This window comes from Leucoraja erinacea, chromosome 14 (genome assembly GCF_028641065.1).
Source record: "Leucoraja erinacea ecotype New England chromosome 14, Leri_hhj_1, whole genome shotgun sequence".
In the NCBI taxonomy this organism is placed as follows: Eukaryota; Metazoa; Chordata; class Chondrichthyes; order Rajiformes; family Rajidae; genus Leucoraja; species Leucoraja erinaceus.
In genome coordinates this window covers 47,510,780-47,538,299 of record NC_073390.1, presented here as the reverse complement: position 1 = coordinate 47,538,299, position 27,520 = coordinate 47,510,780, and the positions used below count along the sequence as shown (strand labels likewise).

Below are 27,520 nucleotides of genomic sequence, written 5' to 3'. Positions count from 1 at the left end.
CACAGCTCCAGGTAACTCGCAGCTCCAGGTAACTCGCAGCTCCAGGTAAGTCACAGCTCCAGGTAATTCACAGCTCCAGGTAACTCGCAGCTGCAGGTAAGTCACAGCTCCAGGTAAGTCCTCCTCTCACCAACGGCTCCCCGGGCCCCTCTAGTTATAACTAAATAGCTCGACAAATCGGGTGGATGAATAATTCTGTACCTTCCAGCGTCATCCTCCCTTAGTCTGATGAAGGGGCTCGACCCGAAAAGTCACCCATTCCTTCTCTCTAGAGATGCTGCCTGTCCCGCTGAGTTACTCCAGCATTTTGAGTCTATCTTTAACATATCTGCGGTGTCAGCAGTGGTGATTTTGCAAGTATTCAATTTCATCTCTTGTCGGACGGATGAGAGAGGGGGGACAATTTAAATCCTAAAGAGATAATGACTCGTCTTTAATTGGACTAGTGTGCTTTGTGTGTGTGTGAGTGAGCGACCTCCACCAGACTTGCTTCAACAGGTAAGAGGCGTCGAATTTTGCGAAGATTCGCGAATTTCACTGTAAATCCAGAAATAGTTTTTTCCTTTAACAAAATAAATATCAGCTTCGCCTTCTAAAAATCAAATCGTTAATCTTGTAGAAACAAAGAACCGCAGGTGCAGGTTAATGCAGGACCCAAGCGCTAGAGTACCTCGTGTAGGAAGGAACTGCAGATGCTGGTTTACACCGTAAATAGAGTCTGGACCCCATTCCTTCCACCCAGAGATCCCGCGGAGTTAGCTGGAGTTTGTGTATTCTCCGCTGCCAGGGAGACTCAGCAGACGTTTCGGATCGAATCCCTTCTTCAGACTCCCTTTCGGGACCAGACCCTTCTTCAGACTGCGTTTATATTAATTCATTTTGTTTAAAATTCATTTAAGTATCTAATTTCTGCCGATAAATGTATCACCACTTTGTGTAAAAAAAAAAGCCAAGCCAAACACTTGCTCGTTGAGCGTGATGTTATCTGCAAAAAAAAAACGGCTTGAAACGCTGTAAACAAATTAGAATTAGATTAATTACATCAGATTTAAAATGAGCCATTGAAAATCGAGATTTTTTTTGTGAAGTAAATGTGAAAATTGACCGAGTTAATAGAAAGGCAGGTTTGAATTAGTTCTAAGAGCGATTATTTTCAATCTAAACACCAAACACAGGGACTATTTTTTAATATTACCTCGCCTGCATATGGAAAGTTGCTCCCAGGCTGGGAAGGTGTGAGCGGTTGGTTTGTTGATGTAAATTTGGTCTGGGGAAGAAAATGCAAATTTTGACAATGGGCACTGCCGTAAGTAATGTTGAAAATGTGATTCTTACAGCGACACTGAACAGAATGTTTGGCTTTCCAGAGTGACTTTGGGAATCAGAGGGAAAGAAGCAAAAAAATGTGCTAATATTTGTTTTAAAATATAAAGTATTTGGCTGAAGTTTTATATTAGCCACTGTACTTTTAGCATCCCACATTCATAAATTATAGCAGCAGAATGCAGCCATACAGCCCATCAAGTCTACTGAGTCTACACCGTCAGCTGATCTATCGTTCTCTCTCAACCCCATTCTCTTGCCGTCTCCCCATAACTACTGACACCCACCCTTACTAATCAAGAATATTATTCTATCATTTATCCAAACCTTGATATACTGAATCTTATTGTCTGCTGTTTTACTGCATTCTGCTCATTTGCCTCATGATACAGTGAGTTTTGCTGTACAAATTACAGTTGATCCCAGAATTTTTGAATTACCATGGCACAGAAAGACCTTTGCAACCTATCCAACTACTAGTGGTCTAAGTCCCCTACTGTTGTTTGGCATGGATATAGGCCCTTCAACTCTATGGATGCCCACCAAGTTAGCTGACCATGGTAGTCTCACTTGGTGTATCTCTCCAAACCTTTCCCTGGGGCAACAGCCCCCAGGCCGACCATTCCTATCCACGTTCCTGACCAAGTGTATATTAAATGTTGTAGTTGTACCCGTCTCTACCACTTCCTCTGGCAGCTCGTCTCAAATACGCACCACCCGCTATGTGGAAAAAGTTGCCAATCAAGTCCCTTTAAAAAAAAATCCCCTCTTGCCTTAAACCCATGTCCTATGGTTCTTCCCTAGAGCCACCAGGCTATTAAATACAGCAACAAATAAGCTCTGAACTACAACAGACTTATTATTATTGCACTGTATTTGTTTATTTATTACGTGTATATACACACTGAACTATTTTTCTCCCGCCATGTACAATGTTTACATATTCTGTTGTGCTGCAGGAAGCAAGAATGTCATTGTCCTATCTGGGACATATGACAATAAAACACTCTTGACTCTAGTTTAGTTTACCTGGCCTTGCCTTCTAACTCAAACCCTCCAAACCTGGTAACATCCTTGTAAATCTTTTTTACACACTTTCCTGTTTAATGACATCCTTCCTGCAGCACGTTGACCAGAACTGTACACAGTTCAGTTCACACCATGGCTGATCTACTACATTGATCATCAATCCCAAATCTATTCACTTCTTCATATTATCCCAAAATCTATTAACCCATCTTAAAACAAGTCAGTGAAGGGCCAGTCCCACTTGGCCGTCAATAGTGCCACGCAGGTGACGCGCGAAGATTTTGTACATCCCAAAATCCAGGGGTGCCGCGCGCAACCGGGCGTCACTGCCTATGTCACCACGCACCATGCGCGCATCATGTGCGTGTCACGACGCGCGAGTGACACGTTGTATCGTGTAAATGATGTCACGTAAATTACGCACAAGTGACGGCCAAGTGGGACAAGCCCTTGACTAACCCCCTGTTAGTTCTATTTGTGGGAAAACATTTTTTATCAACATCTTGAATGGTAAAATACTTATTGACTTTAGTTAGATAGGCACAAAATGCTGGAGCAACTCAACGGGACCAACAACATTTCTGGAGAGAAGGAATGAGTGACGTTTCTGGTTGAGACCCTTCTTCAGTTTGAGAATCAGGGGAGGGAGTCGAGAGATATAAAAACGACAGATCTCTAAACTACACTAAACCCAGCCATCCTTGACTAAATGATTCACGTCAGTGGGTAAAGTGGAGGCTATTAAACCTCTTGTGTCATCTCAAAATTTTGTCCTCCTGACCGCAAACAACTGGTCTTTATTTAATATTCATTGAGATCCTGACCTAACAAGTGTCTCTCGTTCTTCTTGGAAGGTTTTAATTGGCACATCGTTTGCAGACTTAGAATACATTCCTGGCCCTTGGGGTGAGAAACAAGCTTGTTGAATTCATTCCCATGTGGTTTTGTTCTTATCCTCTGAACATAAGAATCTGTAAGTATCCTGTGTGCCATTATGAGCATGTTTATTAAGTAAGCTGTCAGCTCTGATATGCCTGCATATAACCCATATCCCTCCATTTACTACATATCCATGATTAGTTTAGTTTAGAGATACAGCGCGGAAACAGGCCCTTTGGCCCACTGAGTCCGCCCCGACTAGCAATCGCCCCATACACTGCCACTATTCTACACACACGAGGGACAATTTACAATTTTTACCGAAGCCAATTAACTTACAAACCTGTGCGGCTTTGGAGCGTGGGAGGAAACCGCAGCGCCCGGAGAAAACGCACACGGTCACGGGGAGAACTGGTGCTGTATGACACCAGTTCTACTGCTGCACCATGTGCCTATCTTAAAGATTTTTAGGTGCCACTATTGCATCTGCCTCCACCATCACCCTCAAGAGCACATTCCTGGTGCCCACCGCCCTCTGTGTGTAAAATAAAGCATGTCCTGCACATCTCCTTTAAACGTCGCTCCTCTCACCCTAACGACATGTGGAATGAGCAATGCTCAGTACAATGCAATGCAGTGGCTTGTCGACAGTAACTTGCCTCTAGTAACGAGGTTACTTGTTTGCACGCAATCAGCTCCTGTCCCAATTGTTTCCCATTCTGTAAAGGTGTACAGTTTGTCATCTTGGTGGTGCAGGCAGGCACAGGTGACGGAACAGCCCCAGGCTAAATTAAAAATAAAAACCCATTGTTCTTGTGTTGAAAACCAACACCTGGTACACATCGTGTTCCCTATTTTCGTGTTGACCATATCTGCGACCTCCTTGCCTGGGTTAAGCACATATTTTATGGCACGTAAGTAAAGATGGAATTCACAGTCAAGTTTGTCAGTTACCGCTTTGAGGCATTCTTCGAAATAGCATTTGGTTTCCTTCCTCAAATGTAAGAACAGAAAGGGAGAAATCTATCACAACTTCCTTATCATTCATTAGAGTTTTGTTTGCATCTGCCTTGAACGTGCTCACATCTCTCTTTGCCATTATATGTCTATATTACTAAAAGTCTGATCTTGACCACTTCCTGTTGTTCTGTATATTGATTTTAGAAAAAATGCTGCCACTTACCGCTGTGATTTTTGGCCATCTTACTCCCCCTCCGCTGTGCAGGAAAAGAGGATTTTTCCCATTGATGAAAAATAAAAGTTATTCGTGTTTAAAAAATGTTGAGATTCTCTCTCCTGTAGGCCACGCCCCTTCCGGAGGGACTATAAAACCTGGAAGTGTTAAGTGCCTCAGTCAGTCTCCGCAAGATGGGGAAGCGAGAGGGTCACATCTCTGTCTGAGCTGTGAATAACACTGAACACATGTCTACTAAGCTGTGAGTGGTTTTACTGACCTGTCAGTGCCCTCAATGTGGTTTGAAAATATAGTGTGGAAAATGCTAAAGCTGTGTTGCCTTTGGTTTGGAAATGCTAAAGCTGTGTTGCCTAAAATTAAAGTTCCCTTGCCTAACTAAAGTTGCCTTGCCTGATTAAAGTTTGCCTTGCTATCTATATAATTAAAAAAAAATGTTGGCCATCTTACAGTTCCGCCCACAGCACTCATACTAGCGCTCCAGAAAGCCCCCCATCTTACAGTTCCGCCCACAGCACTCATACTAGCGCTCCAGAAAGCCCCCCACTGGCCACCAATATTGGAATTGGCGGAGAGGTGGAATATTGCATTGGGGGACCAGCCCTCTCGTGTGATGCTGGGACCCAACGGGTCCCACTTAGTCTAGTATCTTAATATATTTAAAAAGGCTGGATTTTACTTCGGAGTCACGTGAGTGACTACGTGAAGAACCCACCCAGCGCGCAGGCGCGGCATTACGTCAGCAGTGCAACAGCGGCAGCAGCTGGAGCCAGGCTCTCCAGCGGCAGCGCAAAGACAAGACCTCAGGTAAGTGCCTTTTTGTGTTACAGAGTCGCTCAACGGTGAGAAAATTATGGCCACCCGAAAGCGACCAGCTAGAAGGACTGCCTGCCCTACTCCACCCGAGGAGGGGTCTATATCTGGGCGGCAGCCACCAGTGGCGGAGGAGCTATTTCAACGCTCCCGCTCACCCGACACCGAGCCGCTCCCTGTGCCGCCGATTTCGACGCCCCGCACAGGGAGTAAGGCAACCCGCAAAACTGACCGGCCGGTGTCCTCCGACTCGTCGGAGGAACGGGAACGCTCTCCACCGGCGAAACGGAGAGACGCCCGCATCAGCTGCATGAGGCAGCTCCTGGAGCAGATGATAAATGAGGAGATGCAGGCTAGGCATCTCCAAGGAGGACGGGCTTTGGCCTCCTCCATACCATCGCCACACCCTTCTGTACCCTCTCTGTTCGAGGGCAGTAAGGGAGGCCAGGACTGGGCTGGCCTAACACAAGGGCAGGCGGACGACAACATAAGTATGCTGGGCGAGCTGGAAGAAGAGCTACTGGGTGTCGTCGGTCGGTACGCAGCGCCCCCCAACGACCGGGATGGTACTACCACCTAGAATGGCGGCCAGTATCAATAGGCTTTCCAACAAGCCGCTGCAGGACAAGGTCGTGCAGCAGACCCTTGACACCTATACAGCGCCAGAAAATTGCGAGGCGCTGCGGGTGAAAACTGTCAACGGGCAAATATGGAACCAGCTGGGGCAGCAGATCAGGACTCAGGAGGTAAAAATGCAGCGGGTCCTGAAGCTCCACACTGCAGCCATCACCGCCTTTGCTCGGTCCGTCGGTAACGAAGAGCTCTCCATACCCCAGCAGGATGCGCTGGCGTTGATGTGCAACACCACGTACGAGCTCAACAGCCTACGGCGGGAAAACATCAGGCCTGCCCTCAATCCCAAATACGCGGGCCTCTGCAAAGCTCCAGCGCCGGAACGGGAGGCGCTGCTATTTGGAGCAGACTTGGCCAAGAAACTCAAAGAATTGGAAGAGGCGGCCAAACCTGTAGGCCTCATGAGGGCAGCGCCAGGACCGAGCAGGGTGAAGACACCCAGTTGGCAGCACGCCTCGGCATCCACCAGTAGGTACCGAGCTGGTGAAAGCCTGGTGACCGCCTCCCACTACCCCCAGAGCTCTTTTTTAGAGCGGGGCCCAGGGCGGAGCCGTGGGAAGATGCGCCGCCCCACCGCAGCACCAACACGGACACCCTCGGGCCAAACCCATCGGAAACGCCCCCACAAATAAACATGGAGGTAGGTGGGTCTGGTTCCTGCCAACATGCACAGACAAAGGGTGTTGTGTTAACAGGAGGGCGTTTGAGGTTCTTCAAGCATGTTTGGTGCTCCCTTACTAACAACAAGTTTATACTCAACAGCATTAATGGATACAAAATTGAATTCAAACCAGGCATAGAACCGCCAGTTCAGCACATGCCCCAAAGGGTATTCCTTCCCTCAGAATTAGAGAAGGTAGAAGGACAAGCTGAACTAGACAGGCTCGTGGCTAAAGGCATCATAGAAATGACCACACACGAGCCGCAGGAATTTGTATCGAATATTTTTCTCAAATCCAAGAAAGATGGTGGATGTCGTATTATTATTGATTTGACGTCACTTAATCAGTCTGTTGAGTATCAACATTTCAAAATGGAGACATTTGTCACTGCCAGACAACTGATCTCCAAGGGATACTACATGGCAAGCATAGACATCAAGGATGCTTACTATTTAGTACCCATTCATAAGGATTATTACAAATATCTGAAATCAATATTGGAGCCTACTACTAACATGGATTACCTAGGCTTCACTATTGACACTATCCATATGACTGTCACTCTGCCCAGAGACAAAAAAGTTACACTTACAGAAGCCTGTAACCATTTAATTGCAATACCGCAACCAAGGATACGGCACGTAGCCAGAGTCATTGGTACTATAGTAGCAGCATTCCCGGCTGCCCAATATGGGCCCTTGCATTATCAAAATTTGCAAAGAGCAAGGACACATGCATTACGTCTTAATAGGGGGCATTATGACCATAAAATGGAGTTACCCGCTGAAGCCAGATCAGAACTTCAGTGGTGGGTGGATAACATTTGGCGCAGTCACAGTCCTATCGCCGTCGCCAATCCTAACATAACCATTACAACGGATGCCAGTGCTTTAGGCTGGGGAGCTACTAACTCTATAGACAGCACAGGTGGCAGATGGACTAACTCAGAGGCATCGCTACTACAAACACTGGGCATTAACTTCTTGGAGATGCTCGCCGCCTTTTATGGGCTAAAAGCATATGCATCTAATATGCGGCATGTGCATGTTAGAATTATGATTGATAACACAACGGCGGTATCTTACATCCAGCACATGGGTGGCATAAAATCAGTATCATGCGACAAATTTACTACTATAATCTGGCAATGGTGTGTCGAGAGACATATTTGGCTATCAGCTGCCTATTTACCAGGCAAGCTAAATTCAGTGGCGGACACCAGGTCACGAAAAATTCAACGACAACATCGAATGGATGTTGGACCCGAAACTATTTGCTAGAATTGTTAAGCAATATGGTACGCCAGATATAGATTTGTTTGCGTCTAGACTAAATCACGAACTACCCATGTATGTGGCTTGGGAACCAGACCCAGAGGCAGCAGCGGTAGATGCCTTCACGCTGGATTGGGGAAATTTCTTTTTCTATGCTTTCCCTCCCTTCTGCCTCATCAGTCGGGTACTCCAGAAAATTCAAGCTGACTCAGCCTCAGGCATTCTGGTCGTACCCGACTGGCCTACCCAACCATGGTTCCCAATTTTCCACGACATGGTGGTAGAGACACCTATGGTCCTTCACAACCACCCCCAATTATTGACTCACCCGGTAACTGGCATAAGTCATCCATGCCATCAAAAATTGAACCTCCTGGTTTCCAGATTCTGAACAGACCTTACCAGGGATTGGGGTTATCAGAGAGAACAATCACCACCATGTCGGCATCCCTGCGAGTTTCCACCAAGAAACAGTACCTGACCTACATCAGGAAATGGGAACAGTACTGTCTGAAAGCAGGGACATCTTACAAGACGGCTTCGATCACGGATGTGCTGGAGTTCCTGGCCCACCTGCACCATGACCAAAAGATGAGCTACAGTGCCATCAATGCAGCTCGGAGCGCCCTGTCCGCATACCTTATGCCCACAGGACAGCATAGTATTGGATCCCACCCTCTGGTTATCAAACTCCTTAAAGGGATTTATAACACCAAACCCCCTACACCTAGATACACCCATGTGTGGGATGTTAGTGTAGTATTGTCACACCTTCGAGGTTGGCCTCCGGTGGGATCCCTGAGCCTGGAACAGTCCACTTACAAGACCCTCATGCTCATGGCGCTTGTCTCTGCTCAGAGGGTTCAGTCGCTGCATCAGTTAAGTCTGGACTACATGGTGACCACCCCAGATTCCATTACTTTTACCATGCCGGGGTTGGTTAAACAGAGCAGGCCAGGTATATCCAACTCCCCGTTGATCTTCCGGGCCTACCCTCCAGAACCTAGGCTGTGTGTGGTGACCCACCTTTATGATTACATAGACACAACCCAAACTCTTAGAGGGAGAGAGAAAGCCTTATGGGTCAGCCATAAAAAGCCTTTTGGACGGGTTACCAGCCAGACAATATCCAGATGGTTGAAACAGGTCCTTAATACGGCAGGGATTAACACGGATGTTTTTAAATCCCATTCAACCAGGGCAGCGTCCACGTCAGCGGCGGATCGGATGCAGGTTCCCCTAGACCACATCCTTAGTGCAGCGGGATGGTCAAGGGAATCGACATTCCAAAAATTCTACCACAAACCGCTGATGGAGAAGGACGTCTTTGCGGAGAGAATTTTAGAAACCGCAAATTTATAATTTAAAGCCCAGGGGAGCTATTTTTTGTTGTTGTTAATAAACATTTGTTTTTTAAAACTAACAAATTCGTTGGTCTTTAGATACCACTTCCTCCCTCGATGATCTTTCGGCAGTGAGTGATATAACTGTTACACGGTTTGAAATCACAGACCTTTGAAGTCTTCACGTAGTCACTCACGTGACTCCGAAGTAAAATAGTGAGATTAAACGAGTGCTTACCAGTACGAAGTTTGATCTGTATTTTATGAGGAGTTACGATGAGGGATTACGTGCCCTCCGCTCCCACCCTCATTGTATAGATCAAACTCGGCCTGATGTCTCATTAATCTTTACTATCTTTACTTCAATTTGTGTCTATCTGTGATTCCACACCGCTGCTTGGAAGTATGCCGCGCCTGCGCGCTGGGTGGGTTCTTCACGTAATCCCTCATCGTAACTCCTCATAAAATACAGATCAAACTTCGTACTGGTAAGTACTCGCTTAATCTCACTATTCTGCTGAGGATTCTGTGCTGGTGTGAGTATTGGCCACATGCGAGCTTGATATGCATTAAGAAGGCTACGTTGACTGAAAGTTAAGTTTTACTTTTGCAATCTGTCCTCTTTGCAATATTCCACTTGCCTTCCCAATCGCTGATAACCTTTCAAACTCTAGTACAAACTAGGTCCAGAAAAGGATATTCCGTCGTGTCCATGCACTGAAAAAGAATTATGGAAAGCCATTGTTGTAAACCTTTTATTAATATGAATAATTTAAGTCTAACTTGGGCATAAAGTGGTGTGGAGTTGCTACCTCACCGCTCCAGTGACTCGGGTTCAACTCTTCTGGCAGTGCAGAGTTTGCACGTTCTCTGTGTGACTGCATGGATTTCGCCTGAGTACACTGATTCATCCAACATCCGATAGACATGTGGGTTGGTAGATTAATTGGCCGATATAAACTTCTGCTGGTGAGGTTAAGTCGTAGAATTGATGGGGAGAATAGATAACATAGAAAGCTTGTGGGGGAACAAGGCGACTAGGGTTATGGGGAGAAGGCAGAAGAATGAGGTTGAGAGGGAAAGATAGATCAGCCATGATTGAATGGCGGAGTAGACTTCTGCTTCTATAAATCTATGAACGAGATTACTCTGAGCCGGCATAGACTCATTGGGCCAAGTGGCTTCCTCCCATGTTGTAAGGAAATATAAAATATGAATATGCATAAGGGCATTACAAACAGAAGTTACTCAAATATCAATAGAGTGCTGGAAATGGTTCAGAGTTGTGAAGGATGTTGTTGAAACCTCCTCCCAAGTGGCTTGTTGCTCACCTACCTGTGACATCCATAGTTACTTGGAAACAATCAATTAGCAAAAGAATTCCTTCTGGAGGTGGACAAAAATGCTGGAGAAACTCGGCGGGTGCAGCAGCATCTATGAAGGAAATAGGCAACGTTTTGTGCCAAAACCCTTCTTCAGACCATAGATGCTGCTGCACCCGCTGAGTTTTTCCAGCATTTTTGTCTACCTTCGATTTTCAGCATCTGCAGTTCCTTCTTAAAAACTTCCTTCAGGAAACTGGCTCTGACCCAATGGGTGCATGTGGAAAGCAAAAACCCTTAATACATACTGTTATCATTTGCTTTGCATGGACATAGAAGAATATTTCATCAAATGAAGCTGTAACAGAGATACACAGAATTAAATATAATGGGCATCATCTGAACCTGAAAACTGTAGGTCCTGGAATTAGACAACTGATGGTTTCTTCTATTTTTGCAGATCGTAAGGAGGACAGATTAATAGATGAAGTTAAAATTGACATATGCCATCTCAGTCGTTCGTTGTACGATCATGAAACTGATCTCCCAGTGGAAGCAGATTCTTTTTCTCCTCCAGTTCGGTATTATTTGTTGGCTAATATATTTACAATCTGATTCTAACAAAACCATCAATTTGCAGTTCTTCTACGAGGCAAATCCGGTCTCCAAGAGGATCCCTAACTTCACCTTAACTCCACCTTTGAAATGTGAAGGTGAAGATCATTTTCTAGTTATACTGGTCGCGACGAGACCGAATGAAGTCGAAGCGCGGCGGGCGATCAGAGTTACATGGGGACAAAAACGGACGTGGCTGGGCAAAAATGTCCTGACTCTGTTTCTGATCGGAAAAGATGATGAGCACTGGAATCAATCAATAGAAGAAGAGTATGCCCAGTACGGAGATATAATCAGCCAGAATTTCATAGAATCTTATAATAACCTGACCTTTAAGACGATAATGGGATTTCAGTGGATTTCAGAATTTTGCCCCAATGCTGAATATGTGATGAAAGTTGATTCGGATGTATTTGTAAATGTGAAGTATTTAGTCCATTTCCTGCTAAAGACGAGCAAGATTATTTCCGAGTTTTTCACGGGCTTTCCCTTCATCAACACTAAACCGCACCGATGGTTCGTTGCAAAAGCGTACATTTCTACAACAGACTACCCTTTCAATGTGTATCCTCCGTACTGCAGTGGACTTGGTTACGTCTTCTCTGGGGAGTTGAGTTTAAAGATTTATGAGATGATGCGCCACGTGAAACCAGTCAAGTTTGAGGATGTCTTTGTTGGAATTTGTTTGAAGCTGTTAGGTGTGAAACTACATATACCGGATAAAGGGTTGTTCTTCATACAAAAGCCAAAGTTTGACAAGTGTCTGTACAGCAGGTTAATTGCAGTACATGGCGTCTCTCCATGGCAGTTGACGAAATATTGGGAGGATCTCCGAGGCTTGGAGATCAGTTCCTGTTGAACGATGTGTCGAAAATATATGTCTGAAATGTTATGTTACATTGCCTTCTGTCTCTTTGGTTGTAATTTGACTGGAACAGCTGTGCAGTGCAATCTCTCATTACATTAGCAGGTTTAATCCAGGTTGTCTTAATGCCAGAACCAAGGAACTTCAGTTTTATTTTTACACAGAGAGTGGTGGAATGACTGCCGGGGGTGGTAGTGGAGACGGGTACTATAGTGGTATTTAAGATACTTTAAGATAGAAACATGGATATGCAGGGAATGGAGGACAGATCTCATACAGGCTGAGGAGATCCGTTTAACTAGGCACTATGTTCGGTATGGACTTTATAGGCCAATGGCTGGACTGTTCTACATTCTATGACTGAACGTTGTTTTTAAGTAATTCTCAATGACGGGAGAGCTGAATACATTAATTAGCAATGCCGCCAGAAAGGTGCTATGTCGTAAGCATTCCAGGTATCTGTAGCGTTCATCTATACTTCTCCATGTGACCAAACAGCTGACAAAACGTAAATCACTTTAATATTTAAGTGGCAATTATGTCTTAAAATGTATATTTGGCTCGGTGCATGCACAACAATGCGAGGTGGCATTATGCACGGATGTCTTTCGAACGCTCTAGATATTGATTTCTGAACACAGGAAGGCCTGAGCAATGAAATATCTAACATCGTTAAAAAGTGCAACCTCTTCACCCTCGAGTTCACAAAACAACACTGAGGTCAGATTAGGCTGTGTCCTCTGATGTACATAACAAGGCAGTCAAGCCTAGTCAACACTAGAACACACACTGAAATCAACGGCCTCTGAGGAATCAAAGCAAGTTCATTACATCAGGAGCTTAAGCTCACAGTTTGTGGTGCTCACTGATAACTCTGTTATAAATCATCCCTTTATGCCTCCTTTTAAATGGCACCAGGCTGACTCCAACACTGAGCAGCACCAGGTAAGATGTTGCACCAGGTAAGATGTTGCACCAGGTAAGATGTTGCTGAAATCCATGAAACTTGCAAGATAGACGTCGAGTTAAAAAAAAAGCTTTTTAGTTTAGTTTTGAGATACAGAACGGAAAGAGGCCCTTCGCCCCGCCATGTCTATGCCCGACCCCAGGTGGATCTCAGGGTTGATCACCCATTTACACTGTGAGTTCTAGTTAAGGACGGGACGGAATAATGGGAAGGAGATTGGGAATCATGTGACGTGGTGTCAGGACAATACCTGGGTCCTCAGGTCAACAGGTAAAGAGATGATGCCTTTCAGACGCCTGAACCAAGTACCTGTTTCTAAACCCCTTCTCAGCAATGCTGTCATGTATGCTACTATTAACTCTACTTTGTTTGGTTATTTCATTATAGCACTTTAGTAGGTTTTTTTGCACTACTGTTCTTTTCAATTCTCCGCATCATTTTGCTGTGTTTTTTTAATTTTTTGATTGTTTAATAAAAACACATTGCATTTATTGCCTGCTCTGAGCTTCATTCAAACTAGGAATTTTATTGCACCTTGGTTTTTGTGAAAATGTTCCCAGGAATGATTGGGTTAACATATGATGAGCGTTTGAAGGCTCTGGGCTTGTACTCGCTGGAGTTTAGATTGAAGGGTGAGGGGGGACCTCATTGAAACTTACCAAATAGTGAAAGGCTTGGATTGAGTGAATGGGGAGAGGATGTTTCCACTCGTGAGAGAGTCTAGGACCAGAGCCTCAGAACAAAAGGACGTATCTTTAGAAAGATGAGAAGGAATTTCCTTGGTCAGAGGGTGGTGAATCTGTGGAATTAAATGGCTGGGGAAGCCATCGATAGGTGGAGACTTAAGGCGGAGATTGACAGATTTTTGATTGGTAAGTTTGTCAGGCGTTATGGGGCGAAGGCAGGAGAATGGGGTGGAGAGGGACCTAGAACTTATGAACGTTATATGACAGTAAGCTAATCTGATCATCATTTTTAACCAGGCTCTTTAGAAACTGACTACTTTTTCAACTAAGATTGACACAAAACATGCGAGTAACTCAGCATCTCTGGAGAAAAGAAATAGGCAACGTTTCCGGTCGAGACCCTTCCTCAGACTGAGAATCGGGGGAGAGGGAGACTAGAGGTATGAAAAGGTGCAGAACAGATTGGAGCTGACACCGATGACCAAAGAGCGCACAATGGTCCATTGTTGGCTGGGGGGGAGGTGATAACGAGGGGGTGCGAACAGTAAAACTAGCAGGACGACTGGGGTGGGGGAGGGACAGAGAGAGAGGGGGCTGCTATTACTTTTACAAGGTTAGTCACCCCTCGCTCTAGTGTCTCAGTGTTTAGCACAAATCCGTGAAGGTCAGAGAGAAGCAGCAGCCAGAAGCAGCGAGAGCGAGTATTGGTTGGAAGTAGGCGAGTCAGAGGGAGAGAAGATTAAAAAAGAGCGCCAAAGGCCCAGGTTCGAGTAATTTACAAATTAGCCTTAAAGTAGTTGATTAGATAACAAATATAAGAAGCGCAGCTGTAGTGAAGCAACTTTTTAAAGGTGAAGTGCCTTGGTGAGTAAAGTGTGAGTCTTTGGCTCAAATGTGGTGAGTAAAGTGTGAGTCTTTGGCTCAAGTGTCTCTGGGGACGAGGCTGAGACAACGAGGCAATGAGACAACTTGATTCAAAATTTGTGATTTTTTTTGTCCACTGAAGAAATGGCAGGCAAATTGGTGCAGTGTGTTTCCTGCAGGATGTGGGAAGTCAGGGACACCTCTGGAGCTTCTGGAAACCACACCTGCAGAAATTGTGTCCGTGTGCAGCTCCTGAATGTACGTGTTGGGGAACAGGAGAAACAGCTCGATGATCTCAGGGCCGTCCGGGAAAATGAGAGCTTCCTGGACAAGACCCACAGTGTGATTGTCACAGCAAGGTTACAGGAAGAGCCAAGGTGGATGACTGTGAGAAAGAGGAGTATACGTGGAGCGCAGGAGACCACGGTGGCTGTACCTAATTACAAACAGGTACACTCTCTTGGGAGCAGAGGACACGACAAGATCCAGGGTAGCCAGGGATGTGATTCCAACCCTGGTGCGGAGGCTCTACAGGGAAGAGTGACGTCAGGCAGAGCCATAGTGGTGAGAGACTCCATCGTCAGAGGTGCGAATAGGAAATGAAAGACAGGTGAAAGGCCAGTATGGGCAAGTTGGGCCGAAGGGCCTCCTTCCAAGCTATATCACTCTATGACTGTACAATATGATAGCAACTTTGACAATTAATATGTAGACCTAGCTACAATTATTGTACTCACTCTATTCTATGTGCTCACTATTTTTTCTGTTCAATGAAAATTCATTCAACTCACAACTACAAATTCATATTTTTATTTTATTGTTTACACAACACAGCTGCTCGTCCACATTTTCAGTAGTTTGACACTTTCCAATGCTTATCATCACAGTGATTTACATATAGTTAGTGTATATACATACTTATTTCATCAGCTCTATCTAGCCACTAGCTTTAGTAATATAATTAATGTCCTGGAATTATGAACTGTACAATCTTGGCATTACAAATGACGACACTTTGATGTCCGTTTATGTAACCAAAGCAGCATGGTTTATTTACATCCAAAACACCTCGTTAGATTCACCACTTGCTGCCTGCACTGTCTCCTAGAGACCAATGTAGAGCCTGGCAAGTCTTCAGAACCCAAAACATGAAATTGTTGTACCACCAAAGTTGCCCTTAGCTCCACGGCTGGAGTCAGTAAACACAAATGGGGGAAAGTTTTAACAGGAACCAGAGGGGTAACTGGTTTACACAAAGAATGGTGGGTGTATGGAACGAGTCCCGGAGGAGGTGGTTGAGGCAGGTACTATCGCAACGTTTCGGAACCATTTAGACAGGTATTCGGATAGGATAGGTTTAGGTTTAGATAGGTATATAGATACGTTTGGGGATATGGGCTAAACGCAGGCTGGTGGGACTAGTGTAGGTGGGACAATAATGTTGGTCAGAGTGAGCAAGTTGGGCCAAAGGCCCGGTTTCCACACTGTATGACTCTATGTCTCGAAATAAATATTAAACTACATAAAATAAGATTCAAAATAAAGAGACCCAAAGGCTTGCAGATGCTGGAATCTTGAGAGCTGGAGGAACTCAGCAGGTCAGGTAGCACCTGGGGAAGGAAGAGACAGACAGCGTTTCGGGTTGGGACGGGACCATTCTTCAGACAGACCGTAGTGGAAGGGGGTGGTGGAAGAGAGAGGTGGTTGCGTGACAAAGCCTGACAAATGATGGGTATTGATGGACACTGGCGAGAGGGTTTGATTCGCAGGTGGGTGGAGTAAGAGACAAAGGCAAGAGGTGAAAGGGTTCAAAATAAGGCAGCAATGAAAACATAACCAGTTGAATGAAATGTATGGAAACTTGAACTGCGCCAGACCAGAAATTAGGATCCCATTGATTCAATCATGGAATTACACTGGCGTTTCTTTGTTGGTACAGAACTTATTTTTAAGGCAGCGGTTGATAGATTCTTGATTTGTACGGGTGTCAGGGAGAAGGCAAGAGAATGGGGCTGAGATGGAAAGATAGATATATCAGCCGTGATTGAATGGCAGATTACACTCGGTGGGCCGAATGGCCTAATTCTGCTCCCATCACTTATTTGTTATATGATACATTTTTCCCTTCCCCACTCTGAGATAATTTATGTGACAAGTGATGAATTAAGACAGAATTTTTTAAATAATTGTTATGCTGGTATTATATTTGCCTCATTCTTATCGATGCGCTTTATATTAAAGGGCACCTGGTGGCATCGGTTTATGTGAAAGCCGAATCCCGTCGTATTACTGAAATCTGTAAAGCACATACATGGAATGGGCTGTAAAATGATGCACTGTTGGGTTGGAAAAGATGATTAAAAGCATGGATGTGAGCATGGATATTTACTGCTGAAGCAGTGGCTGGGAGGAGCACTGAGTGTAAAGGCAGGTGGGTCAGAATGCACAGTCAGAACACAACAAACCCGAATTTTACTGAAATATTTCCTCAAACCTGTAAAACTTTACCAAAGATAATTGCTTGTAGGGAGAATCAAACGGGTTGTTTTGTCCATTGAAAGTCAAAGAGTTCAAATAAATAGTTTGATTCACTTCTACCTGTGGTCAACTCTGGTCAGATGACTGTTCCAAACCTGCCCAGCAAATACCAGTGGCTCGGTCCAGTCTGATGTTATTCCAGTCCCAGAGTTAGGAAATTGTGAGCGGCTGTGGGGGTAAATAGTTGTTGGTTCTGCTTCATGAATATCCGTGGAAATTCCAGGCCTTTACTCATGATCCTCACTAAAACCAGATCTGATTCTTGGCGAAATGGTCATTATTTGACCACGGTGTTTGTGGCCACAGGATGTAATGTTCTCATTATCTTTCACCCTGCATTGTTAACAATTTTGCAAGCATTTCTGAAACCCGGAAGGGTGGTGAGGAGAAGATCTCGGGCGGTGACATTTCTTGCAGCTTTTTATGCAAGGCGACCTCTCATCAGCTTTCTTCATCGAGGGAGGGATGTTGTTCTTAAAGTTTTCTTATGTTACCACACTTTTGATATCTTTAGAGGAGTTCTAACTTGTAAAATAAAAGTCCATGCTAATTTAAGAATTATCAGCAGATTATATATGAAGATTTGAAAATCATACATGCAAGTTGACCTAACCCAGGCCAACGCATTGCTTGAATTTGCAATGTCAAAGGTTTATCATTCTGGGTCTGTGGGCAAAGCTGAATAGATCCAGTGGCTATACTTTAGATTGGTTCAGGTGGAGAAATAGTCTTGTAAGATATGTTTTTGTTTGAATTTGTACATATCACAAGTTAATTTATGAATCTGATGTGGATCCTTTTTTCTTGATATGAAGATAACAACCTGGATCTGATATGATTAATGTGTAAATTGACAGTGTATTTCTCCAGTTTGTTTACTTCCATGAAACTATCATTGATTTAGGTACTGGTTTACTTTTATCGCATGCTGAGAAACAGTGAGAAACTTTGTTTTTACGTGCTGTTCGGGCAAACCTTACCATACATGAATGAGTACATCAGTGTAAAATCACTCGTCTCTTTTACTTGTACCAATTTAGGAAACAAATGAAAATATGATCTTACTTTTCCTAATGTTTTTGCACCGTGACAACATTTAATCCACTATACTCTAAACTTATTTGAAATGATCACTATCAACACATGACTGGGTTCTGATTCCGTATGAATAATACTTTTGGCTTATTCCAAACATTTTTTTTAGTTTTGCCATTGATCACATTAAATATCCATTAAGAATATTCTTCAGATAAAACTGGGGATTATTTTAGGGCTCCAGCATAAAGTATTGTACAACATATTATAATCTTTAACGATACATTTTCTGGCAAGATGATACATTTTCTTTCTTTCTCGTTTGTCCTTAGATCTATAAATAAACGGTTATTTTCTGTCCTCACAAAATGTGACGACCTTTTAATTAACAGTTGGGATTGTTTTGAGATAGCAGAAACCTGTTCAGTCCCTTCATAAATATGAATGATTGTTAATAAACACACATATACTTTATGGTAAATCACTCTAGGTGCCACATGCCTTCTTCGCTAAATGCACAAGATTCATTTATCAACAGCAGTCTACATAAAATTTAAAAAATTGTAATATATTGTGACTTAAATTATAACTTAAATGCTCTCTGATCTTGTGTTTTTGAAAATCTGCGATTAAAATTCAAAATATCAGATGTGTTTTTGTTCAGTTTGTGAAATAATTGTTTCCGGCACTGCATTTGATTTAAATAAAAAATGTGGGAAATATTCAATGGGTCAAACAGCATCTGCAATGGGAGAAATAGAGTTAATGTTTCAGCCCAGTTATCTTTAATTAGGGAAAACTTAGAAATGAACAAGTTTTGAGTTGCATAGAAAGGAGGGCAAGGCAGAGAAGTAAATGGTGCTTAGTTGGGGAGCAAGATTGGGTGATTATCATATGTAATGCTGATCAACAGGGAGTGTAAGTTTAAACTGGAGGTGATGAAGGGCATTTTAAAATGTCAGAAAAGAAGAGAGGCGGACAAATGTGCTGGGAATATGGGATGCAAGACTGGAATGGCAGATAAGCTGAAATGATTGAATTTGACCCATAATGTTCACGTTATAGGAATAGAATTAGGCCATTCGGCCCATCAAGTCTACTCCACCATTCAATCATGGTTGAACGCTGCATCTTAATCCCATTTTCCTGCCTTCCCCATAACCCTTGACACCCGTTCTAATCAAGATATTGATTACAATGCTGTAATGTGCCAGGTCAGAAGATGAGGTTTTCCACGATCACTCTTTGAGCTTTGCTGGTACATTGCAGGAGACCAAATACAACAGCGGTCAGAGCGAGACGGAGACTCAATATAGCAGGCAACTTCTAGCTCAGGGATACATACCCTTGTGGACTGTACAGAGATGTTCTGCAAGGCACCGTTTGAATGCACCACGGGAGAGGAGACCACAGTGTGAGGATTGCATACAGCTGTTTAAAGTGGAACATTTCAAGTACGTTGCCTATTCGCCAGAAATAAATGTTTTGATCTTTTGGTTCCCGGACTGCAGGAAGGGAGAATATAAAATGGCACGCTCTGTAAGACCTGTGACAGACAAGGAGGTGAAAAAGAAGTGTGGTGATGCAGACACAACAGTCACTTTATCAAATGGGGAGGGGGGGGGGGGGGCGATGAATGTGGTGGTGCTATTAGTTTGAAGAGCTCCTGTGTTCAGTTTGCAAGGGTGACTCTAGTTCTAGTAGCTTATCATTTCCATTGTCCACAGCCCCCCCATCCCCTCTCCTGACATTTCATATTGCACTGGTTATTTCACCTCCGCCAGATACACTCTCTTTCAAGGTAGCACCAATATCATTTGTGTGACTCAGTCTCTCATGATATCACAAACCTTGTCCATTGTTTAGTTGGAGTCACAGCACAGGAACAGGCTCTTCAGCCCACACTGGCTGCTGATCACCTGTTCACACTAGTTCTATATTATCCCGCAGCCTACATATTAGGGGCAATTTTACAGAAGCCAATTAACCTAAAAACCCGCACGAATTTGGGATGCGGGAGGAAACCAGAACACCCAGAGGTGCAATCGCAGGGAGAACGTGCAAACTCCACACAGACAGCACCCTAGGTCGGGATTGAACTTGGGTGTCTGGCGCAGTGAGGCAGCAGCTCTACCAGCTGCGCACACAAAGTTCTCTCAGTTCTATTGAAAGGCCACTATCCTGAATTATGAACACAGTTTTCCTCCCAGATATTCCTGTCTATCTGAGGTTTGCCAGCATGCTCCACGTTTAATGCCGATAACCAGCCTTTGGAGGACTGCGTTTGCTTTGGGGCACATGTGGAATACACATCTTGTCCAATATTTGGGATTTGCTAAATATTTAGTCACAAAAATGAATGGCCTGCCTCCGACATACATCCAACACGATTTGGTGCATGTTAGAGGATGCCACTAGCCACAACAGTAAAACAGGGGATGTAAATCTGAATCACTGTGTGCTTTGTCATGGACTATAAATAGATCATCAGGTTGTGTACTTCACAGAAACACAGTGCTGCATCTACAACTGTATTAGTGCTGGGAAGAGCGTATTGCTGCAATAATCTATTAAGACATTGGGAGAAGTTTATGGGCTGTAAGGTTCATGATATCAGGATAAGTAGAAACACATTTGAGGGCAGCACAGTGTGGCACAGGGGTTTAGTTGCTGCCCCACAGTGCGGAGACCCGGGTTAGATTCTGACTGCGGGGGCTGTCGTATGGAGTTTGCTTCAGTTTCTTCCTACATCCCAAAGACAAACAGGTTTGTAGGCTAATTGGCTTTTGTAAATTGTCCCTAGTGTGTGGGACAGAATTAGTATATGGGTGATCATTGGTCGGTGCGGACTCGATTGGCTGAGAGGGCTGTTCCACGCTGTATATCTTAAACTAATAACTAAACTAAGCATTTCACTGACAACAATTGGAGCAATCTTGTTTGCACCACCATGTTGAAAAGCCATGATATTTCACCGAGCCCAGTCAATTATTAGCAAAGTTGTGAAACATTGAGTAAATCTTTATCTTAAACTGTGTTTGCAGTGTGATGGGCCGGGCATGCGTTGCAACAGAAAGTGTCACTTAAAAATGTTCCTGAATCAGAACCGATATGGCAGCTGGTTTTGTTTAGCTCCGTTTAGTTTAGAGACACAGCGCAGAAACAGGCCCTTCGGCCCATCGAGTCTACGTTGACCAGCGATCCCCTATACACTAGCACACTAGGGACAATTTACAATTTATTTTTACCAAAGCCAATTAGCGTACAAACCTGTACATCTTTGGAGTGTGGGAGGAAACCAGAGCTCCCGGGGAAAAACCCATGCAGGTCACGGGGAGAACGTGCAAACTCCGTATAGACAGCACCCGTAGTCAGGATCGAACCCGAGTCTCCGGCGCTGTATGGCAGCGACTCTACCGCTGCACCACCGTGCGGTCGATGTGTGAAAGCAGAAAAGGAATATAATTGGACAGACCACATAGCATCAACATTTGCCAGCAACTCTGCCAATGCGACACCCAGTGTTTCTGTCTTTGGATAATATCGCATTTGCTTCAAGCTGCTGCAACACTCCTCCTGATTCTTGTTCACGATGACTTCAATCTCTGTGGCCGCTATAGTGTACGGGAGGACCATAGAACTCGCGATTAGCTGGGAAACTATCAGAACCATCTGCAGCAACTGATCTTTGTCAGCGGCTCATAGTGGGGAAGGCCGCGTAGAATTGTTACCTCATAAATATTGATCATTCTCTCCAGAAATAGTTTGGAGCTGATGATGTAATGACAGGGGTGAGCTAAGATGAAAGGCAACTAAATATTTGTCACATGCCTGTTCCCAAAATGTTATGTGCAATCAATTTATGCTGCCATTGTAAAAATAACTGTGGAGCTGCATTTACTCGCTTTGCAATAACGTGTTAAAAGATTTCCCATCCACCAGGATTAAAATGTGTGTATCTTTTTCATCCACGATTACTCAGTAATTGGGCTACTGATTACGTAAATCATTGAATCAGCGGCAGGGTTCCTGAATCTTAATTGATTTTTGCTTTATTGCTTAGGATTGCTATTCGTTATAAAACCGTTGATCACAATTAGTTTAGCATTGTAAGCATAAGTTTTGCACTGTGCGTTTGTATTATTTAGATTAGAAATATTATAAGAGACTTGAAAATGATCATAGATAAAAAGGGCGATTTTTGTTTTGTTATTGTTGACCTCAACGGGTTAAAATGAATGTGCAGCTAACTTGGTTTATCCGTTTCTACAAGCTGTCTAGCATTGACCATTCAGATGGAAATATCATGACCATTACAATGACTACCACACACATTGCTAACATTTGCACGGCATTATTTCAAGAACCTTGTCCTCATTTTACTCAACGTCGTTCATTGGTCTTCGGTTTTATTGTTGTTCCTGAATTTCACCACCATCACGGTTATGTTGTCGGGGCACCCCCTGTAGAAAGACTGCAGGACAATGCTCTTAGCACCAAAGTGTGGCTCATCAAGGCGTTCTTTAATGAATCTCACTGCTTCCTCGTTGCTGAAAGCATCCCAGAGGCCATCCGAAGCCAGGATCATGAATTGTGGCTGCAGTTTGTCCAGGTCAAAGGACAAGACGTCAGGGTCAGAAATCACAACGTTGAGATTTTTAAGGGGATAATCTCCAAGCGAGCGAGACATAGCCAAGATTCCTTGCACCCTCCATGAACCGTTGAAGCTTATGAACCCACCTATAATAACAGAAATTAGAAATTGAATCATTAGCCCTGTCTATTATTATTATGCTATTGTAAGTTTAGCAATGTGCTGGGATCATGATGCCAAATGTACCTGAACCTAATTTTGTTCCATAATGTCCAAATTTAGGTTTATTGTTGTCACATGTACAGAGGTAGAAGCTTTGTTTTGCAGGCTGTCCAAATAAATCAGCTATACTATATACGAATACAATCAATTCAAACTCAAATAAATAGTGCAAAGGGGAGGATACAGAGTGCAGAATATAATTCTCAGCATTGTAGCACATCAGTTCCACAGACATAATCTAATGCCCGCAATGGGGTAGATGTGAATCGGGCAGTGCCCTAGCTTACGGAAGGACCGTTCAGAAGCCTGATGAGGCAGGGGATGAAGCTGTTCCTGAATCTGGTGGTGCGCACTTTCAAGCTTCTGTGCCTTCTGCCGGATGGGAGCAGGGAGAAGAAGGAATGACCGGGTCGGGACAAGTCTTTGATTATGTTCACTGCAGATGAACATTAGGTTGCACAATAAAATTAACTTTGGCATCAATCAACATTAGGCCCTTGTACATGCCTACGTGATTTACACCCCATGCATCGGTCATATCTTCATGCAGCTGTAATGGAATCCTATAAGAGTCATCCCATATAGTGTGGCCATGGAACTTGACAGCAGCGAGAGAGTACATTTTGCCCATCATGAGTGTAAAGTCTGTCTACCGCTACATCGCCGTACTGTACTGTACCTCGCTACACGTGCCCATAATAAACTAAACTAACAAAACTAAACAATAACGCTCGGGCGCGGATTAAATAACACTGAAACACGTCAAAACAAGAACAAAACTACCTATGCCAATCTCCATTGATAACGAAGGCTTCCTCTCTGCACAAACAAGTGCTAAAGTACTCCACATTTGCCCATTTAGTGGGGAAAGGAAACAAACCAACACGTTAATAAAGATTAAAAAACAGACACAAATGAGGTTAACATGAGCTTTTGTTTTTTTTTCTTCCCGTTACCTGCTCGTTTTATCCTCTTTCTTTCCTTCAACTGATAAGGTTTGTGGTCGTGTGAGAGAGGGACAGCATTTCCATCTTTATCGCACAGGACTCCACGAGAATCCCCCACGTTTGCAACTGTTAGCTCTTTATCGGAGAGCAGCGCAACCAGACAAGTTGTGCCTGTAAACAAATTAAAAAAAAACTAATTGTAATTGACTGTGATATTAAAAGGAACAGGTTGTGATTATTTACAGTGTTGATCGGACCATTAAACAATGAGAACATCAACATCCTTTTGATATTATTATGATATTGAAGTCCTGTGATACACAAACCCTTATGAGGATTAAGTAGTTTGGAGACTAATGCCCCCGTCCCACTTAGGAAACCTGAACGGAAACCTCTGGAGACTTTGCGCCCCGCCCAAGGTTTCCGTGCGGTTCCCGGAGGTTTTTGTCACTCTCCCTAATGGTCGAAAGTGGTTTCCGCTTCTTCTATGTTCCGGTGATTATTTCAAAAAATTCAAAACCGGCCGCGACTAAAAATAGGTTGCCGTTTTAGAAATCGGTAATTGTTTAGTCGAAGCCGGTTGCGATGCTAGTTCAAGGTGGTTTATGATATTGAAGACCTTTTTTTCACCCAGTTTGATTCCACCAGGGAGGTTTCCGTTCAGGTTTCCTAAGTGGGACAGGGGCATTAAGTCCCTGTAAATATTAAACTATCTTTTACAAATGCAAGTTATTTTCTGAATCAATGTTATTTAAAACTGGTGGTAGTGAAGTCTGTAGCCATTTTGCACAGCTGGTGTAGACCCACTGGAGTAACCATTGTGTTTTTTTGCAAACCAGCATCTCCAGTTCCTTGTTTCTACTTCATTTTGTCGTCTTAAGCAAAAACTTGCAGATGGTGGTAAATGGAAACAAAAGCAAACTGCCTGCAGCACTCAGTCACTCAGGCAGCATCGCTGAGGAGAGGAACAGTGGACGCAGAGGAACTGTAGACATGTTTTAGTTTAATTTAGTGCAGAGATACAGCACGGAAACGGGCCCTTTGGCTCAGCATGTCCGCACCGAAATGCGACCCCCCGCACACTGAAGCTCCTGTCCAACTTGGCCGACCTCCACCGCGAGTTTGCCCGCGACCCATAGTGGCGGCAAGGTCGCCACGAGGTCGTAGGAGGTCTTCGTCACTCTCCTTCATGGCCGAGCGTGGTCTCCGCGTAGTCGAGGCTTCAGCTAGGTAGCAGCGTATTTTTCAAAATGGTAAAAATTCACCGCGACTAAGACTAGGTCGCCGTGGGAAAAATCGATATTTTTTTAGTCGCGGGTCTAGTCAAAGCCGGTCGTAGTAGGTCGTGATGCTAGTCGTAGGTAGGCGAAGGTGGTCGAAGGTAGCCAAAGGTAATAGCTCCGGGGTGAAAAAAAGGTGATTTAAACAGCAGAACGTCGCCTCTTTCACTCCAAGGCGTTCATTCAAAGCCGGAGAGTTTTTTTGAGAGGAGACTTGTGTTTTAGAGATGGCACCAAAAAGGCAGCAGCATAGGGAGAGGGCACAACCCTAAAAAAAACCTGCCATGCAGGTGTTGCCCACCCAGGAGGTGGAGTGGCAGAAGGTGATGCCACAGGAGGTGATAGTGGAGGAGGAGGTAGCCCCGCATGAGAGACCCCTGGAGGAGGAGACCAGGGTGTTAGTATATGTCCCCACCACCACCCCATCCTTCAGTGCCTCAGCCCTTTCTCCTGTGTCTGACACAGCATCAGAGGCAGATGCCCCATTGGTGGCGAGGGAGGGCTGGAGGAAGGTTAGGCCCGACACCTTCACCAGGCAGCAGCAGGGGGACCTTGAGGAATGGTTCCAGCAGAATGCCATCCTGTACGAAAAGGAAAATGAGGGGTACAGGGACAGGGACAAGAATGGCATGCTTGCCATCCACTGCCCCACATGTGTGCTTCAAGTTCCATCTTTTGTTAAAGCCCAGCGCCACTCTCCTCCAGTCATCCTGTGTACTGGGGCAGTCCATCACATCATCTCCATTCACCCATTGAGACCTCTTCTTGTGCTTCCTCGTCACCCTTGCTCTTCCCCTCCTGCCTTCCTTAAAAGGCTGCTGAAACAAAGGGGCTACTGCAAACAACTCCAAACTAGTTCCTTCCTTGCTTGCATGCTTCCGAATGATTTAAAAATAAACCTGGGAGGCATTTTTTAGTGAGAAAAAAAATGCAGACATGACATCATTTTATCAGGCGATCATTTGAGCTGTGGACACTCGTCACTGGTCATTGTTGGTTTTCGGCGTGGTCCTCTGAGGTGGAAGGGGGTCTTGCTCATTCACGGACCAATTTGCCAGAGACCATGTAAAACGTACATGGTCGAAGCCAGTCTTCAACATAGTCGAAGGAGGTCGTACACATGGTCGTGGAAGGTCGTAGGAGGTCATAGGTCACCGCGACCTTGATTTTAAAAAAAAATCGCTTAAGGTCGCGGTGGAGGTCTCCTAAGTGGGACAGGCCCTTCACACTATCCTACACACACTAGGGACAATTTACAATTGTACCAAGCTAGTTAACCTACAGACCTGAACGTCCTTGGAGTGTGGGAAGAATCCGGAGCTCCCGGAGAAAACTTATGGGGAAAATGTCCGTATGGACATACACCCATGGTCAGGATCGAACCAGGGTCTCTGGTGCTGTAAGGCAGCAACTCTTCTGCGGCAGCACCGTGTTCTCACCAAGCCAAGTGTAATTATGGTAAGCCACTCTTGCTCCTGTACTCAAAGCCTCCTGCAATAAAAGCCAATGTATTATTTTCCTTTTTCAACTGCTTGCTGAACAGTGCATGTTTGCTTTCAGTGTCTGGTGTTTAGGTCTAGGTTATTGTCAAATCTACCGAGGTACAGCGATAAGCTGCTTTGCATGTTATCCAAATCAGAGAACACTGTACATAACTTTAATCAAGTCAAATTCAAGTACAATAGAAAGAGCAAAGGGGAAGATGCAGAGTGCAGAGTATAGTTCTCAGCATTGTAGTGCAACAGTCCTACAGACTAAGTCCAATGTCCACAATAGGGTAGAGGTGAATCGGATAGTACCCTGGCTTATGGAAGGACCGTTCAGAAGTCAGATAACAGCGGGAAAGATGCAGTTCCTGTACAAAAGGACATGCAAATCCTTGTATACATCAACATGTCCTAATCTCTCACTCTCACATTCGTTTGTGCATAAATATATCCTACTTCATCACGGTTCAAATAATACTCTGCCGTTCAGTTTTACCTTGTAAATTGTACAACTTCAAAGTATAATTCCCCCAGCTATTCAATTAGTCTAAATTGGCCTTGAAGGTTTGGTGACAGCACATCTCACAAGCCCACCCAGATTTGTGTTACTGGAAGAATAAGATGTTACACTTATTCCAGCATTTTGTGTCTATCTTCAGCATAAACCAGCATCTGCAGTTCCTTCCTGCACAAAATACTACAAAAGTTTATTTTGTTTTGATGCTCACTGCATGACATAGTTGCTGTAAGTTATTCCTTCCATTGTTTCCATGCAAACTCCTCACAGACAACACCCAAGGTCAGGATTGAACCCAAGTCTCTGGCGCTGTGAGGCAGCAGCTCTACCAGCTGTGCCACTGTTCATAAGTGATAGGAGCAGAATTAGGCCATTCGGCCCTTCAAGTCTATTCCGCCATTCAATCATGGCTGATCTATCTTTCCCACACAAC

At 44.3% G+C, this 27,520-nt stretch overlaps 2 protein-coding genes across 4 annotated transcripts in view; one reads left to right on the top strand and one right to left on the bottom strand.

Annotated features, from left to right (window-relative positions):
- Positions 1 to 90: 90 nt before the first annotated feature.
- LOC129703687 (UDP-GalNAc:beta-1,3-N-acetylgalactosaminyltransferase 1-like) lies at positions 91 to 13,417 on the top strand. Of its 2 annotated transcripts, XM_055646356.1 has the most exons (3): positions 91 to 3,325; positions 4,534 to 4,667; positions 10,931 to 13,417. In XM_055646356.1, the coding sequence occupies exon 3, from the start codon at positions 10,955 to 10,957 to the stop codon at positions 11,942 to 11,944; it is 990 nt and encodes a 329-aa protein (XP_055502331.1). In that variant the 5' UTR covers positions 91 to 3,325; positions 4,534 to 4,667; positions 10,931 to 10,954; the 3' UTR covers positions 11,945 to 13,417. The 2 variants fall into 2 exon arrangements, with proteins under 2 accessions (XP_055502331.1, XP_055502330.1); XM_055646355.1 differs by lacking the exon at positions 4,534 to 4,667 and having other exon boundaries at positions 92 to 3,325.
- A 1,845-nt stretch (positions 13,418 to 15,262) lies between these two features.
- ppm1lb (protein phosphatase, Mg2+/Mn2+ dependent, 1Lb) overlaps positions 15,263 to 27,520 on the bottom strand; it is a 93,963-nt gene continuing 81,705 nt past the window's right edge. For both annotated transcript variants that reach the window (XM_055646354.1, XM_055646353.1), the window contains exons 4-5: positions 23,813 to 23,974; positions 15,263 to 22,780 (exon numbers count right to left, since the gene is read on the bottom strand). In XM_055646354.1, coding sequence (XP_055502329.1) covers positions 22,434 to 22,780; positions 23,813 to 23,974 — 509 coding nt within the window. In that variant the 3' untranslated portion in view covers positions 15,263 to 22,433. The remainder of the gene's footprint in view (positions 22,781 to 23,812; positions 23,975 to 27,520) is intronic.

Excerpts from the sequence above, each read along its gene's own strand:
- LOC129703687 (XM_055646356.1), top strand. The coding sequence starts at position 10,955 with ATGAAGTTAAAATTGACATATGCCATCTCAGTCGTTCGTTGTACGATC.